Source organism: Lithobates pipiens, unplaced genomic scaffold, assembly GCF_037356315.1.
Source record: "Lithobates pipiens isolate NorthernLeopardFrog02 unplaced genomic scaffold, aLitPip1_a1.2 Scaffold_8, whole genome shotgun sequence".
In the NCBI taxonomy this organism is placed as follows: domain Eukaryota; kingdom Metazoa; phylum Chordata; class Amphibia; order Anura; family Ranidae; genus Lithobates; species Lithobates pipiens.
The window spans coordinates 156503555-156517396 of NW_027507903.1; the positions used below are offsets into that span (position 1 = coordinate 156503555).

Genomic DNA, 13842 nt, shown 5'->3' on the forward strand with positions numbered 1-13842 from the left:
CTGATTAGAATGGTTCCATTGTACAGAGCGGGACGCTACTTGTCAGGCGGCTAAGTTGCCTGACAAGTCGTCCTAGTGTGAACCCACCCTTGGACTTCGAAAGTTGATTTGCCAAAAGAAAAACAACAAGTGAATAAACACAGTTTGCAGAAAAAAATGCAGCTCCCTAAAATGTACCTTGAGTGCCTGTTAACACGGCAAGGTGGTGCGAGAAAACCCGCAGTCTGTGTGCGTTTCCCACACTGTGCTCCAAGCGAACTGGAGGTGTCAATAGATTCCTAACAACGCCCCAAACACATCGCAAAACGCAGTGTGTTTGCCTGACCCGGATTGCATGGTACCTAGTGTACCACATGATCCAGTTGCAGTGCATTTTTCAAAATAGTGCATGCACTACTTTTGGTGTAATACAGTGCGATTTCACCCAAATGAATGAGCCGAAAAATCGCACCACACTGAAATCAGAGAAGTCGCACAGGAACTTGGAACGTGTTTACATGCCTGTGTGAACTGGCACTTACAAGCCCTTGAAGCCTGCATCCCCCATTTAGTCTGATTACATCTCAACTACAGGCAAACGGCTAAACCCACAGTCGAAATACAAACATATATGACCTGTTTTAGTGGCCAAAATGATTTGTAATTCTGGTGTTTCACACAGTTCTGTCAGATAGCACAGTCAGGAAGAGGTTATTTTAGACACTGTACAGAGCCTTATAGGCTCACTAACAATTTACACTTAAAAAATATTACCTTTGCCTAGGTACAATAAAAAGTGCTCGAACCAGTTTCCTTCGGTTTGCTTTGGTGTTCATATTCATGCAGAAATCCATTGCAGCCTGAAAATGAACATGAAACCATGTCATGGTTTGTTGAAGGTATGAAGCCTTTCTGGGCAATTGTCAGTTAACAAAAATAAACAGTAAAAAAAAAAATTATATATTTATTTTTTCCAGACAAAACTAGAACAAAGAAGCACTGAAGCAAAATGAATTCCCTCACATCTACATGCTGGTTCAAAGAAAGGGTAGCATCTATGGCGTCCTCTCTCCTCCTTCCCAAATGAACTGTATTTGAATTTGGTTACAAAGTTTTACATTCATAAGATTTTGTTATAAGCCCTCCCTGGACAGGGTACTGCTATGAATGCCAACTAGCATTACACCTGACTCCTAAGAGCATTGAGCATTGTGCTTGACCAACCTGTGTATTGAAGGGTATTTTGCTCACAAGCACTTTTCATTGTTTTATAAAAAATGTTTTATGGTTTCATTTTACACCTGTACACTTTGCTATCGGAAAGACTTGTTGCATTTTCCTCTTTTGAAGAAATAAAAAAATTGTAAATAGAAAAGTAAAAAAAAAAAAAAAAAAAGCGCATCAGTCTAAATCATTTATTGTTTTTATATGTAGTTTTGTGTCTTCTATGCTATGGAATGAGAAATTCTCCAAACATCCCGTAATCCCATAGGTAAGGCTCTTGGGCCTGTACAGAGGTATTTTTCCTTTCTCACCAGGAACAGACCATGTGGTGGAAAAACTTCAGAGAGATAAAACAGGCAATGGACACACAGGCAGTGAAAGATTATTTTTAGACAGATCAAGGACTGTCAACACTAGAAATGAAGCATTTAAACAAGCTGCAGTCTGCACATTCTCACCACCTGTCTGTTTTTGTCACTGTACAGATAAGACAAATCTGAAGTGTGCTAGCGCCACCTTTCTAACTTTATCCTACATTTCCTGCATCTCCCCATCCTACCGCCTATCCCCTGGTATAACCTTTCAGTAGCCCTACATAAAGCCTCCTACACCTTTATAAATCAATATGAACCTTGACCCTAGAAAGCTCTGGATAAGGATACTGTACACCACCATGATTTTAGAATCTTGACTACGGTCCATTATAGTCCTGTTTTGTATTTTATGTCTATGCCTTATACTTGTATTTCCCTGTAATAGATTGTTCTGCAATTAAAAATAGAATATTCTTTTAGGTCCATCTACAGCCTTGTTCATTGAACGACCTAGGAAAAAAAAAAAAAAAAAAAAATTGGAGGATACTGTAAATCTGAATTATAGGTATTCACTGAAACCCAGTTATCTACAGTATGTGAAGGTATAACCCCATCGGGTTGTTTTTCACCATCTGTGTCCCTTTGCGGAGATTTGTCTTCACTTCCTGTCCCATAGCCAAACAGGAAGTGAGAGGAAATACCTTGAAATAAAGAAAATTTCTGGGGGAACCCTAGGTCCCTGGAACTAGTATCAGCATTGGAAGATTCTCCTATTACTTTTCTGGGGATAACCCAAAATTTGGTGTATTCTTTTACTTTCAATGAGAATGGTAAACAGGACAAATAGAGAGGATAAAGGGGGGGGGGGTATCACCAAACATCCACTGCGAACACCCGAAGATCCCTGAACCTGGATGATAGAAATTCCACAACCAGGGTTCCTCACCCTCGAACACCTCTAAGTGAAGGAATACAAACAACCGTGTCCTCCTGTCCAAAGTCGTCAATATATTCTGTTGGAGAGGCCTGGAATAAAACAAGGCGTTGCCTCAAAGGGAATTACCAGCTTTCCCACAACCTATACACAGACAAATTGAGGGATTTATCAGTTTTGTGCAAATCCACCTCAGCCTTCATAACAAGGCATTTGTCCTGATGGAGAATCACTTTTGCTTGGAGTGTTAAAATATTCCAGCTTTTGTATTGGGACAAAGGCTGACTTTTAAAAATTCAGAACCCATCCAAACCTCTCCAGAGTTTGCACCATCCATATCACCCCAAGCTTCAGAAGCAGAGTGGACTGCTCCCTCAAAAGCAAGTTGTCCAGGTAACCTATGAAAGGTTACTCTGGGAGCAGTGGACAGGCTGAACAGCAGGGCCACAAAGTGAAAGTCTTCCACCACCGCAGGAACCTTTGGCGAGTTGGGATAGAATGGAAAGTGCAGATAAACATCCTTGTTATCTGGTGTTTCCTGGAAGTCTTCCGCTTAGAGGGAGGTAACCACTGACTGTAGGGATTCCATACGGAACTTCTGTACTTGGAGAAACAGGTGGAGTTTCAGGATGGGGTGAACATCACTGTTCAGTTTCAAAATTGTAAAGAGGTTGGAATAAAAACTGCAAAATCTTTTCCTACCTGGAACCAGAAAGATTACTCCATTTGATAAATTAGCAATTGGAAGTTTAAAAAAAAAAAAAATTCTATTTATATATATATATATATATATATATATATATATATATATATATATATATATATATATATATATATATATATATATATATATATATATATATATATATATATGGGCTCCGGTGTCCAGGTTTTTTTTTACAAAACTGGGAGTGGAGTTTGGGCTTGGGTGCCAAAGTCTGTGGATGAGAGAGAGAGATATATATATATATATATATATATATATATATATATATATATATATATATATATATATATATATATAGCAATCCTTTTAAGTAGAAAGCGTGGCAGGTTTTTGTAATGTAGGCTTCCACTACCTCTTAAGTGGCAACAGTGTACTGTTGCCTTTTGGATATAAATTATCCAAAGCATGACCGAACAAATGCTCCCTTTGAAAATGCAAGCGTTCTACATGCTTCTTACAGAGCAACTCCACTGACCAATACTTAAAACATAAGATTATGTGCATGTGTACTGTTAAGACCCTAGTCAAGAAAGTTGGTAAATTAAGTCCTTTAAGACTACCACTGAGAAACTAAGGACACGTGGGAAATCTTCCTAGTATCTGCTCACTTACGTATTCCCACTAGTAGGGTCTCTTTCTCATCATGCAGCGGGACCAGACTTTAAGGTTTTGGCACACTCCTACAGAGCTCCCCCCACCGGAGGAGGCTTTTAATAAGGACTCTAGGGCCCTGGGCCGAAGCTTCCCTAAATTCAAGGACCAGGTCCAATGAAACAGTGAATCTTAATAAAATAAGTAACTGCTAAAAGGCATACTGCATTTTTTACTGAACCCACTTTTTATGGGGTACTGCTAAGCAAACCTTTTTGGCAGAATGAACACCTGGCCAGGGCGAGTCCAATTCACATTAAATTGGAGAAAAACAAACAAACACAAACACACACACACACACACACACACACACACACACCTTGAAAGGAGGATGAAATGAGGATTCACAATAAACAATTGATGTTGAGGGGGATGCCATGGTCCAAATCCTGTAAATGCTAAGAGCAGAGGACTCAGGAAGCGATAAAACCTGACCCTCGGGAGTTGATTCTTCTACATGCCCTTACCCTGAAAAATGCTCACCCTCCTTTACCTCATCTGGGGGTTCCTCCTCCAGAGCGCTTCCACTTTCTACCAGGATGGTCCAAGCCAGAGAACATTACAGAAAGCTGGCATCATAAACCAGCAAATGCAGATGAGAAATAACCAAGTACAAAGTAACTCGAGGAAGGTGCCCCAGAAGTAGTGGGAAGATCAGAGAAGTGGAGTCAGATGTGCACTAAACTAACTGACCCCAGGGGATACCGAGCAAGGGGGGCTACGTTCAGGTTCCTCAGTCGAATAAAAAGACCTGGGACCCCTCACTCCCTAAATCTGCTGCTCTCTACCATTACTGAGACATGGCCTGCAGACAGTAATAATAGGACCTATACTGGGAACCAGTGGTCCAAGTTCACTGGTTACCCCAACCTTGTATTTTCTACCACCCCCGCAAGGTAACGCCTTTAAAAAATATTTACTGCATCTTCCCACAGCACCTCTGAGAAAACTGCTCTGCTGCTGCCATATGCGATTTCCAAGATGGCTGCAGCCAGGGCGCTTGACCTGTGATGTCCTGGTCATACTGCACATGCAGCCTAAACTGGCTGCAAGTGAATACTGGCGGCAGAGAAAACGCTCTACCTTCTCCATTTGGCACCAGGAAGCAAATGTAAAGCCATAAAAATAGTAAAAAAACATTGCAAATTAAAGAGTGTCCACAATATAATCTTTGTCGCACCCGTGGGCAAAGATTGAGGGAAAGGGTACCAAGCAGGAACTAGCACCCAGGCACTCGCCATTAAATGCTGCATAACCCTTCAGTGGTCCACAAGGGCCTCTAGGGTCTTGACTAATCAGCTAGGGATTCACTGCCCTGAAACTGTATAGTACAAAGTCGGTCCACAAAACAATAAATCATTGCATAGGATCTTGACCTGCAGTCCAGTGCTAACCATTGACAATACAGGCCTTCTACGCACATCCAGTGCAGGGTTCTGGTACCATTCCTCTGAGCATAGTAAGCCATAAGCAAAGGATTTGGAAGAGTTAGTCTCCTAATGCCAGATGGAACAATTGACAAGCTAGTCATTTTCCTGCAGAGACAGCACAGACTTTACAATCACCTAAAATACTAGCAAAGAAACTGGAGCCTTGCCAAGCAGGGAAGGGTTATACCTAGGAGGGGGATTTTCCATCTTTTTTTTTAATCAGTTTCCATTCACCAGAAGTTGGCAGCATTACCCTACCGTAATGTATATGAAGATAACCTGTAACCTGAGATGTTCAAGAAAAAATAAATAAAATAAAAATACAGTTCTTTCAAAAGTACCTTATCTATTAGATCCCGATTGACACAATTGGGCAACTGCTGTATAAATGCATCCACTATCAGCTTCAAATGAGAACCAGTGCTTGCTTCTTCATCTTCTTGCTCTGTTGCAGCAAAAATAAAAAGATAAAAACGTAAATAAAAGTTTTAAATGCACAATTTTAAATCTTTAACCCACCCTCATCAGCAATCCTTTCAAGGTTCCCCATGCTCTGTGGTGGGGGAACAAAAATCCTAGATTTCAATGTTGAACAAGAAGCCTTTAAAAATGCAAGTCTGACATGCATAACATTCCACATTGTTTTGTTCAGGTATTGTCATTTTTTTTCACCGATTTCTAAACAGTCTCACCTTGTTCATCAAGGAGCTTTTTCGTTAAATCTTCAGCTTCCTCTATACCTTCCAGCTCCATGGGATCATCATTTATTTCCAAAGCCTCCAAATCCAGTTCAAGGTCTTCTGTTGTGGAAACCTCTCTCTCTTTACCGTCTTTGGAATCTGCTAAAATACAACATGGATTCCACTTAAGACAGTAAATCTTAATAAGATCAGTTTAAAAGACAACCTGTCAGGATGTTTGTTACCAGGCACAGCCAAACTCAATCCAGCATTCAATGGGGCCCCTGTTAAGACTCATATAAACAATGCTAGCTCCTGGGGTCAGCCACATCCTGATTTGTAATACTACAGAACAGTCACTTCCCTTTGAACAAGTAATGTTTCTGGAAAGCCAGACGATGGAAGCCACTAGCACAGAATGTGACAAGTCATAATTGTACGGACTACTTGCCTTTAATGATTCCAGTCCCCATTAGTGAGAATCAAATTAGCAACTTCAAAGTTGACTGCAGAGTTACCAGACAATTCAAGTAAACACAAGAACCCATGGACTATACCATACTTAAGTGTCCGATTAGAAATTCAAAAGAAACACGTACTAGATGAATTGTTCTAGCCCAAAGCGGAGTTCCACCCGTTTTTTAGTTCATTAAAAGGAGGAGTCGCCGCCTACTTTGCCAAGAAGCAGGAGGAAGTGGGACAGGAAGTCCCTCTAAAAAGAAGGTACCCACTCCCCCCCCCAAAAAAATTACATGCCAAATGTGGCATGTAAGGGGGAAAGAAGTGGCACTTTTGGGTGGAACTCAGCTTTAAAAAAAAGTTTTCTTCTCCCCCCTCTTTTAAACTGGGGCCCACCATAAAATAAATGCGGTATCACTTCCACAACTAGGCTGGGGAAAAAGGGACACAACTAAAGACAAAATAAGTGGAACAAGAAGCCAGGCAGCAAGTTATTGCATATGCATAGGGCCCCCATGAAGGTGTAACTTGTAACAAGGGAAGGCAACCAGGTACATTGGTTGGAGGTTACTAGCACGTGACGCCAAAAGCCGACTTTGCACTTTAATGAGCAGTAGAAAACATACTGACTGTACGTCACTGAACCCAAAGTATGTGCAAGCTACCCTGCACACCTGACTGGAATATGAGGATGCTTCAGTCATCTGCTGGTAGTAGACAGCATAGGGGGTTTTGGCACAGTACAGATGCTGAAAAATATGGCGCAAGAATAAAAGTATAAATGGGGGAGGAGAGCTACAAATTAATCCAGATTTAAAAAAAGGCTGTATCTTAAAATGTTTAAGGTTTATATAAAAGATTTGTTTGGTGGTTAAATACTTTGGCATATCAGAGTTGGGCTAATGCATGTAAAGTCCACTTCAAGAAATATATTTGTTCAACAGCTTGACAAACTACGCAAATGTTACCTTTTAGGTCATCCTTTACAATATCCTTGCTTTGAGTGCTTCTTTCATTGTCCTTGAACAGAATTGCAGGGACAAATGCTTTAAGGTCAATCAAGTTTTCATAGAAGTTGCGAGCATCTTCATCTTCCCATATGCCTCCTTCCAAGTCAAAATCACCAGGTTTTCCAGGTGTGAATATATCAATGCCAGGTCCATGCTCTGCAAAAGAAGATTAAAACCAAAGTTAAAAAAAATAAATCAACTTAAAATAGTGACCAACACCAAATGCAATTGTTTTTCCTCTGCTAATATAAAAGTGCAGGCTTTGCATCCTGAGGTTCTTAGCAAGAGACAAAGGCAAGGATAAATGGAGATGGATATAGCAATCTAAATTCCCTGGCATTTTCTTGTGCAGGCTGAGAAATAAAAGACAACACAGGGTTGGCTACTACAGAGGCAGAATCAATGTTTCTTGACATTATTTTCTACAAAGTATACCGGTCAAGAAGGCCAAAAAACAAGTCTAAATATTTACTGCACTTGACAACTTACAAAAGTGATCACAAATCAAAAAAAAAAAAAAAAAAAAAAAAAAAAAGGTATGAACATAAAGAATTTTTCCTAGCAAAAGTTCATAAGATTTATCATGATTTACCTTCTGTTACAGGCTTGTCTTGAGGAAGCTCAGGCATATTTTCATCCAGAAGATCAGCGAGAGACTGAGAATTTGCCAGCAATTTCTGATAAGATGTTGCAAATTCCTCATATTGCTTGTGTCTGTCTTCACTTAGCTCCCCCTTGGTGTGAAGGATACGCCTAAGCCAAACAATAAATGAATATAAAAAGGCATGAAAGTTTGTGTTTTTTTTATTTATTTAACATTTTGTATTTAGAAATAGAAGGCAGGCAGCAATACATTAACCAATATTCTCATTTAAGTTGGCCACAAAATTTACAGTCATAATATCATTAAAGCTGTCAATACACATTTGATTGTATGGTCTACACAATTTCCTTTAAATGTATTAAAAATTGTCATGTGAGGACCAACTTACATAATCTAATCTCAACCAAGTCAGGCAGTCCCTTACACTACATAGTTGTTAGAGGACTAAACTGGAGTACATAATAGCTATGGATATCTATGGCCTCGTTTACACAAAAAAAAAAAAAAAAAAAAAAAAAGTGTGTTTAAAAACATATTGTAACGCAAAACACTGTTTTATAGCATGAATTTAGGCACTTGCATGCATCTGTCAGAATCCAAGGTTAAAAAGGCAAATTCTCCTTATTAACAATACCTGATTATTTTGCTGTCATCAATACCACTAATCTCCTCAGAGATCAATGACAGAACAGTTTAACCTTGCCAACCAACCCTTTAGCGTTCTTTTATTCAACATTCCAATAGCTGGCATGCCCCAGGAGCTAGCATATTTTGCAATCCTAATATCAAGCTGTATAATGCAACTCTTAGAAAATTTAATTAGGGGATATGGATTCAAATGCCATGTGTATTGTCAAATTAGCATATTCGTGAAAATCAACTCTCTGCTGAACAATTCCACACTTTTCCTTCCAGCCTAAAATTGCCTCCCTTTATCTTAAAAAAAGTAATCTCAGCCCTTCATACCATATTTCATGTTACGCATACATTTAAAGGTGTAACGTGGAACAGTCACACCCTCTCTTCAAAATGTTACAAAAACCAATATAAAAAAAGAGATATTACATGCTCAGCATGTAGAGAACCTGTGAAGATAGCTTGTTTTCAAACATGCAGGCACCTGATTTTTGTGTTTCCTAATTAGTCACTAGGACTGAACTCCTTGTTTTGGGTCTTTGGTGGGATGACAGTTCTGGAGCTTGCACCATTTCTGTCTTCACCATACATGCTTAGCAAATAAGTTACCGTATATACTCGAGTATAGGCCGACCCGAATATAAGCCGAGGCCCCCAATTTACCCCCAAAAAAACTGGCAAACTTATTGACTCGTGTATAAGCCGAGGGTGAGACATGCCTGTCCATCCCTGTGTGTGTGTCCGTCCATCCCTGTGTGTCCGTCCATCCCTGTGTGTCCGTCCATCCCTGTGTGTCCGTCCATCCATCCCTGTGTGTGTGTGTGTCCATCCATCCATCCATCCCTGTGTGTGTGTGTCTCCATCCATCCATCCATCCCTGTGTGTGTGTGTCTCCATCCATCCATCCCTGTGTGTGTGTGTCTCCATCCATCCATCCATCCCTGTGTGTATCCATCCATCCCTGTGTGTGTGTGTGTCTCCATCCATCTGTGTGTGTGTGTGTGTCTCCATCCATCCATCCCTGTGTGTGTGTGTCTCCATCCATCCATCCATCCCTGTGTGTATCCATCCATCCCTGTGTGTGTGTGTGTCTCCATCCATGTGTGTGTGTGTGTGTGTGTGTGTGTGTGTGTGTGTGTGTGTGTGTGTGTGTGTGTGTGTGTGTGTGTGTGTGTGTGTGTGTCCAGCCTACCTGTGTCCCGAGCCTTTGTCCCGAGCCTCCGTCCCGTGCCTTGCCTCCTTGCCTCCGTCCCGTGCCGTGCCTTGCCTCCGTCCCGTGTCGTGCCTTGCCTTGCCTCCGTCCTGTCCCGTGCCGTGCCTTGCCTTGCCTCCGTCCCGTGCCCTCTTCGTCGGCGCCTCGGCGGCCATTGTAAAATTCAAAAGCCGCGCCTCCGCCTTCGCCTGTGATAAGCGGAACACTGAATTTCCCAGCAGCCTGTGTTCCGCCTATCACGGACATCGTATCATCCTCGTCCGTAGTACGAGGATGATACGATGTCCGTGATAGGCGGAACACAGGCTGCTGGGAAATTCAGTGTTCCGCCTATCACAGGCGAAGGCGGAGCCGGAGGCGCGGCTTTTGAATTATAGAATGGCCGCTGTCTGTCTGCTCGACACGCTGATCGAGCAGGCAGACAGCGATGACTCGAGTATAAGCCGAGGGGGGCACTTTCAGCCTCAAAAAAGAGGCTGAAAATCTCGGCTTATACTCGAGTATATACGGTATGTTTTTATTTACGTTACTTACCTCTTCCAAAAGACTTAAAGGTGGTTGTCAAGGATGTAGAGAGGCACACCGATGTAATAATCATTACATAGTTAAGGCAGGTTGCCATGGTGATGTTAGCCTACAGGGGACCGGATCCGGACATCCTGCACCCACAGTTAAAGTGGAACTAAAGCCCAAAAATACCCCCCCCCTTCTAAAATGGTTAGTCACCCCTTGCTAGCCCCGGCATTTTGTACCTGGGGTCCCAGGCTATGGCCGTCTTCATTGGCCGCACGAGGATGATGTTACTTCTGCACATGAGTTCAGTCTTCCCAGATCACAGGATATATGCAGGAAAGTAAACGGAGCTGTGCTGCTTGCACAGCTCAGCTTGCATTCCGAAGATGATGGGGAAAAGGCGGGAAAGGTCCATTTTGTTGCATGTTTCCTCTACAATAAACAGACAGCCTGCTTGCTTAAAAATGAAACTTTAGTTCCGCTTAATGTCCACAGTCTTCTGAGCAGGGCGACACTAAACCAAGGTGAAGGCAATGTACACATAAAAAAATATAGAAAAGTATGGCTGTTCCCAACTCACCTGTTCTGGCGTTCTATGTTTTGTAGCTCTCGATGGTCCCTTTTTAAGTGCTTTGTAAGGGAAGTGAAGTATTCCTTCAGCAAATTCTGGAAAGGCTGTTGTTTCTCTGGGCTTATGATCTCACTTGGAGGAAAGTTGAGACCAAATTTCTCAGATGCATGTTTAACTTTTCTGGGAACTAAACCTGCGATATCATCACCGCAGTGACGGCAGAAACTTATAACTACAGACACATGAGCATGAGACTCCCGATCGGCATTAATGATATTCTTCAGCTGCTCATAAATTAGAGAGAGCCCTTCCTTGTCAGTGAAGATCCCAATAATAGTTAACTCTGCAATGAAGCGCAAATCTGTTCTAAGTTTAGTTATATTGGGAGTTTTATCCTCTTTCCGAGCCTCAAAATGCTTCTTCCATACCTGAAGGAGAGACTGAGCAAAATCTGCATACCGTTGGTGAAACAGAGAACACATATGGACTGCACAGTTTACATCAGAAATTTTTAGTTTTGCTTCAACGATGGAAGCGGCAGCTTCTGCTATGTATTTGCTTAGGTTAAGGCCATTGAAATCATGAGATAAAGAATCTCTTTGCTGCTCAGTAATGGTTTTGAGCTTCTTCACAAAGGCAGTGTTTTTCTTGAGGCTGGAGTCCAGTTTACTAAAGAAATGCTCTTCAGGTCGGTGTTCAGGAGCACCTTGATTCTTGCTCCGAAGTTCTTTTCTGGCCAGATGTCGCTCCCAGGCTTCCTGGTGCAGCTGATGTGCTTCTTCCTTCTCTCTGCACAGAAGTAAAACACAGCAATTAACATTTCTCTTTAGAAGCAAGTTGGACATGTGCAGTATGTGAAACAATTTTACTGAAAACGACACTCATTTCCAATGTTACATACTCAAAATTCACCAAACATGGAGGTGATCTCCGTTTTAACACCTTAATTAATGGACAAACGCACACGGTCTGGGCAGTTGCAGCATGGACCAGTTCACTTCTTAGGGATCATTTCATCTTTTAAAAAAAATAAAAAATAAAGAAAGGAAAACACTTTTCTTGCAGGGACAAAAAAAAAAAAAAAAAGAAAAAGTGATTTTACCCTTAATGCTGCAGCCACCCCGAGCCCCTGTTTTACTTACCTGTAGCCCCTCTATCTCGCACCGTGGATTGATAGCAGGGCAGCCATTGGCTCCCGCTGCCGTCAATCAAATCCAATGATACTGGGGGCGGGGCAGAGTCCTGCTTTCTGTGTCAATAGAAGCAGGACTTTGGAGTGCGCCCGCATGGGTGTCCCGAAGGAGAGCGCTTCTCCGGTGGGGCACTCGAGAAGGGGAAGAAGCCAGAAGCACCACTGAGGGACCCCAGAAGAGGAGGATCGGGGCGACTGTGCAAAACCAACTGTACAGAGAAGGCAAGTATGACATGTCTGCTATATATAAAAAAAAAAAAAAAAATATAAAAAAACTGAAGCTTTACAACCCCTTTTATTCATCGCATGGGCAAGCAGTGCCACACTGACAGGCAGAATCAATGAACTACCAGAGCGCTCAACAGCACCACTGTAGTTAATTAAGAACTACAATCAGTCGCAAAGGGCGTTAGTACTTCTAGTTCATTCACAAAACTGAATGAAGTGCCTGTGTGAGGGCAGCGCCCTGCACAGCTGCGCTCTTTTCTAAAAGTGACAGCTTGTACGGGGATCCTCTTCCTGTACTACTGTCATACAGAGGCAGTGGATCCCTAAGTGCCTGTAGGAGCAGGAACATATTCCCGAAGGTTAACTTCTCCTTTTATGGGTCACGCTTGGCAGGCGGTACTGACGCTAAGTGCAACAGGGGGTATAATGCCTGACACCACCACAAAGCTGCCCAGCATATGTATACCCCTGGCCACTGCCTCAGCAGCAACAGGGGAAGCAGTTGAGGGGTGGTAAAAACAGCCAACCACACTGTTTTACCACATGTATAATAAATCTTGAGTTAGTTCAAAGGGAATGTACATTTGTGTTTTTCTTCAGTTATGTATAACTTTCTGGTGTATGTTAAAAATAAAATTATCTTTCTTGCAAAACTTGAATTTTAGAACCAGTCAGTTTTTTTAGTGCTTTATGTGTGCCCATTAGGGAGATTCACCCTCCGTTTGTCCTGCTAGCTCTCACCAGAAAGGAGTTCACAACTAAGTCTGGTTCTCTAGAGTTTCCGATTTGGATAAATGCTGTAAAGTAAACACCGCCACAGTTGAATGAGTCAGCAAAAAGACTCAGGGGAGGGACACATCTCTCCCATCTACATAAAGATGTTGTTCCCTAGATCCTCAATCTGCAGTAACAGTGTTGAGCTAGTGCTGGGCTTTCTTGCTAGACCGCCCAGAATATGTACAGTGAGGGGAAAAAAAAGTATTTGATCCTCTGCAGATTTTGTACGTTTGCTCACTGACAAAGAAATGATCAGTCTAGAATTTTAATGGTAGGTTTATTTTAACAGTGAGACAGAATAACAAAAATATCCAGAAACACACATTTCAAAAAAAGTTATAGATTGATTTGCATTTTAAAGAGAGAAATAAGTATTTGATCCCCTATCAATCAGCACGATTTCTGGCTGCCAGGTGTCTTCTATAAAAAGGTAACGAGGTGAGATTAGGAGCACTCCCTTAGGCTGGGTTCACACTGCTGTGGCTAGGAGACCCGGTTGTGCTGAATTTGCATCGCACCCGCCCCAAACTCGCACAGGACCCTTTTTTTGGTCTGCAGCAGAATCGGTTCACATGGGTGTTCACACCATGCGTTCCGATTCCTGTCCGAGTTTGCAGATCGCACTGCGATATGCGAACTGATCTGGGGGTGTCATTAACATTTCACTGACACTCCCAGCAGTTCGCATAGGGCAGTGTGA

The 13842-nt window shown here is 42.0% G+C and overlaps 1 protein-coding gene across 3 annotated transcripts in view; it reads right to left on the reverse strand.

Moving 5' to 3' along the window:
* The window catches only part of UPF2 (UPF2 regulator of nonsense mediated mRNA decay), a 133650-nt gene that overhangs the window by 106203 nt on the left and 13605 nt on the right, over nt 1-13842 (reverse strand). For 2 of the 3 annotated variants that reach the window (XM_077471883.1, XM_077471882.1), the window contains exons 3-8: nt 10955-11734; nt 8001-8161; nt 7367-7564; nt 5952-6101; nt 5601-5704; nt 754-839 (exon numbers count right to left, since the gene is read on the reverse strand). In XM_077471883.1, coding sequence (XP_077328009.1) covers nt 754-839; nt 5601-5704; nt 5952-6101; nt 7367-7564; nt 8001-8161; nt 10955-11734 — 1479 coding nt within the window. The remainder of the gene's footprint in view (nt 1-753; nt 840-5600; nt 5705-5951; nt 6102-7366; nt 7565-8000; nt 8162-10954; nt 11735-13842) is intronic. The other variant, XM_077471884.1, reaches the window with a different exon arrangement.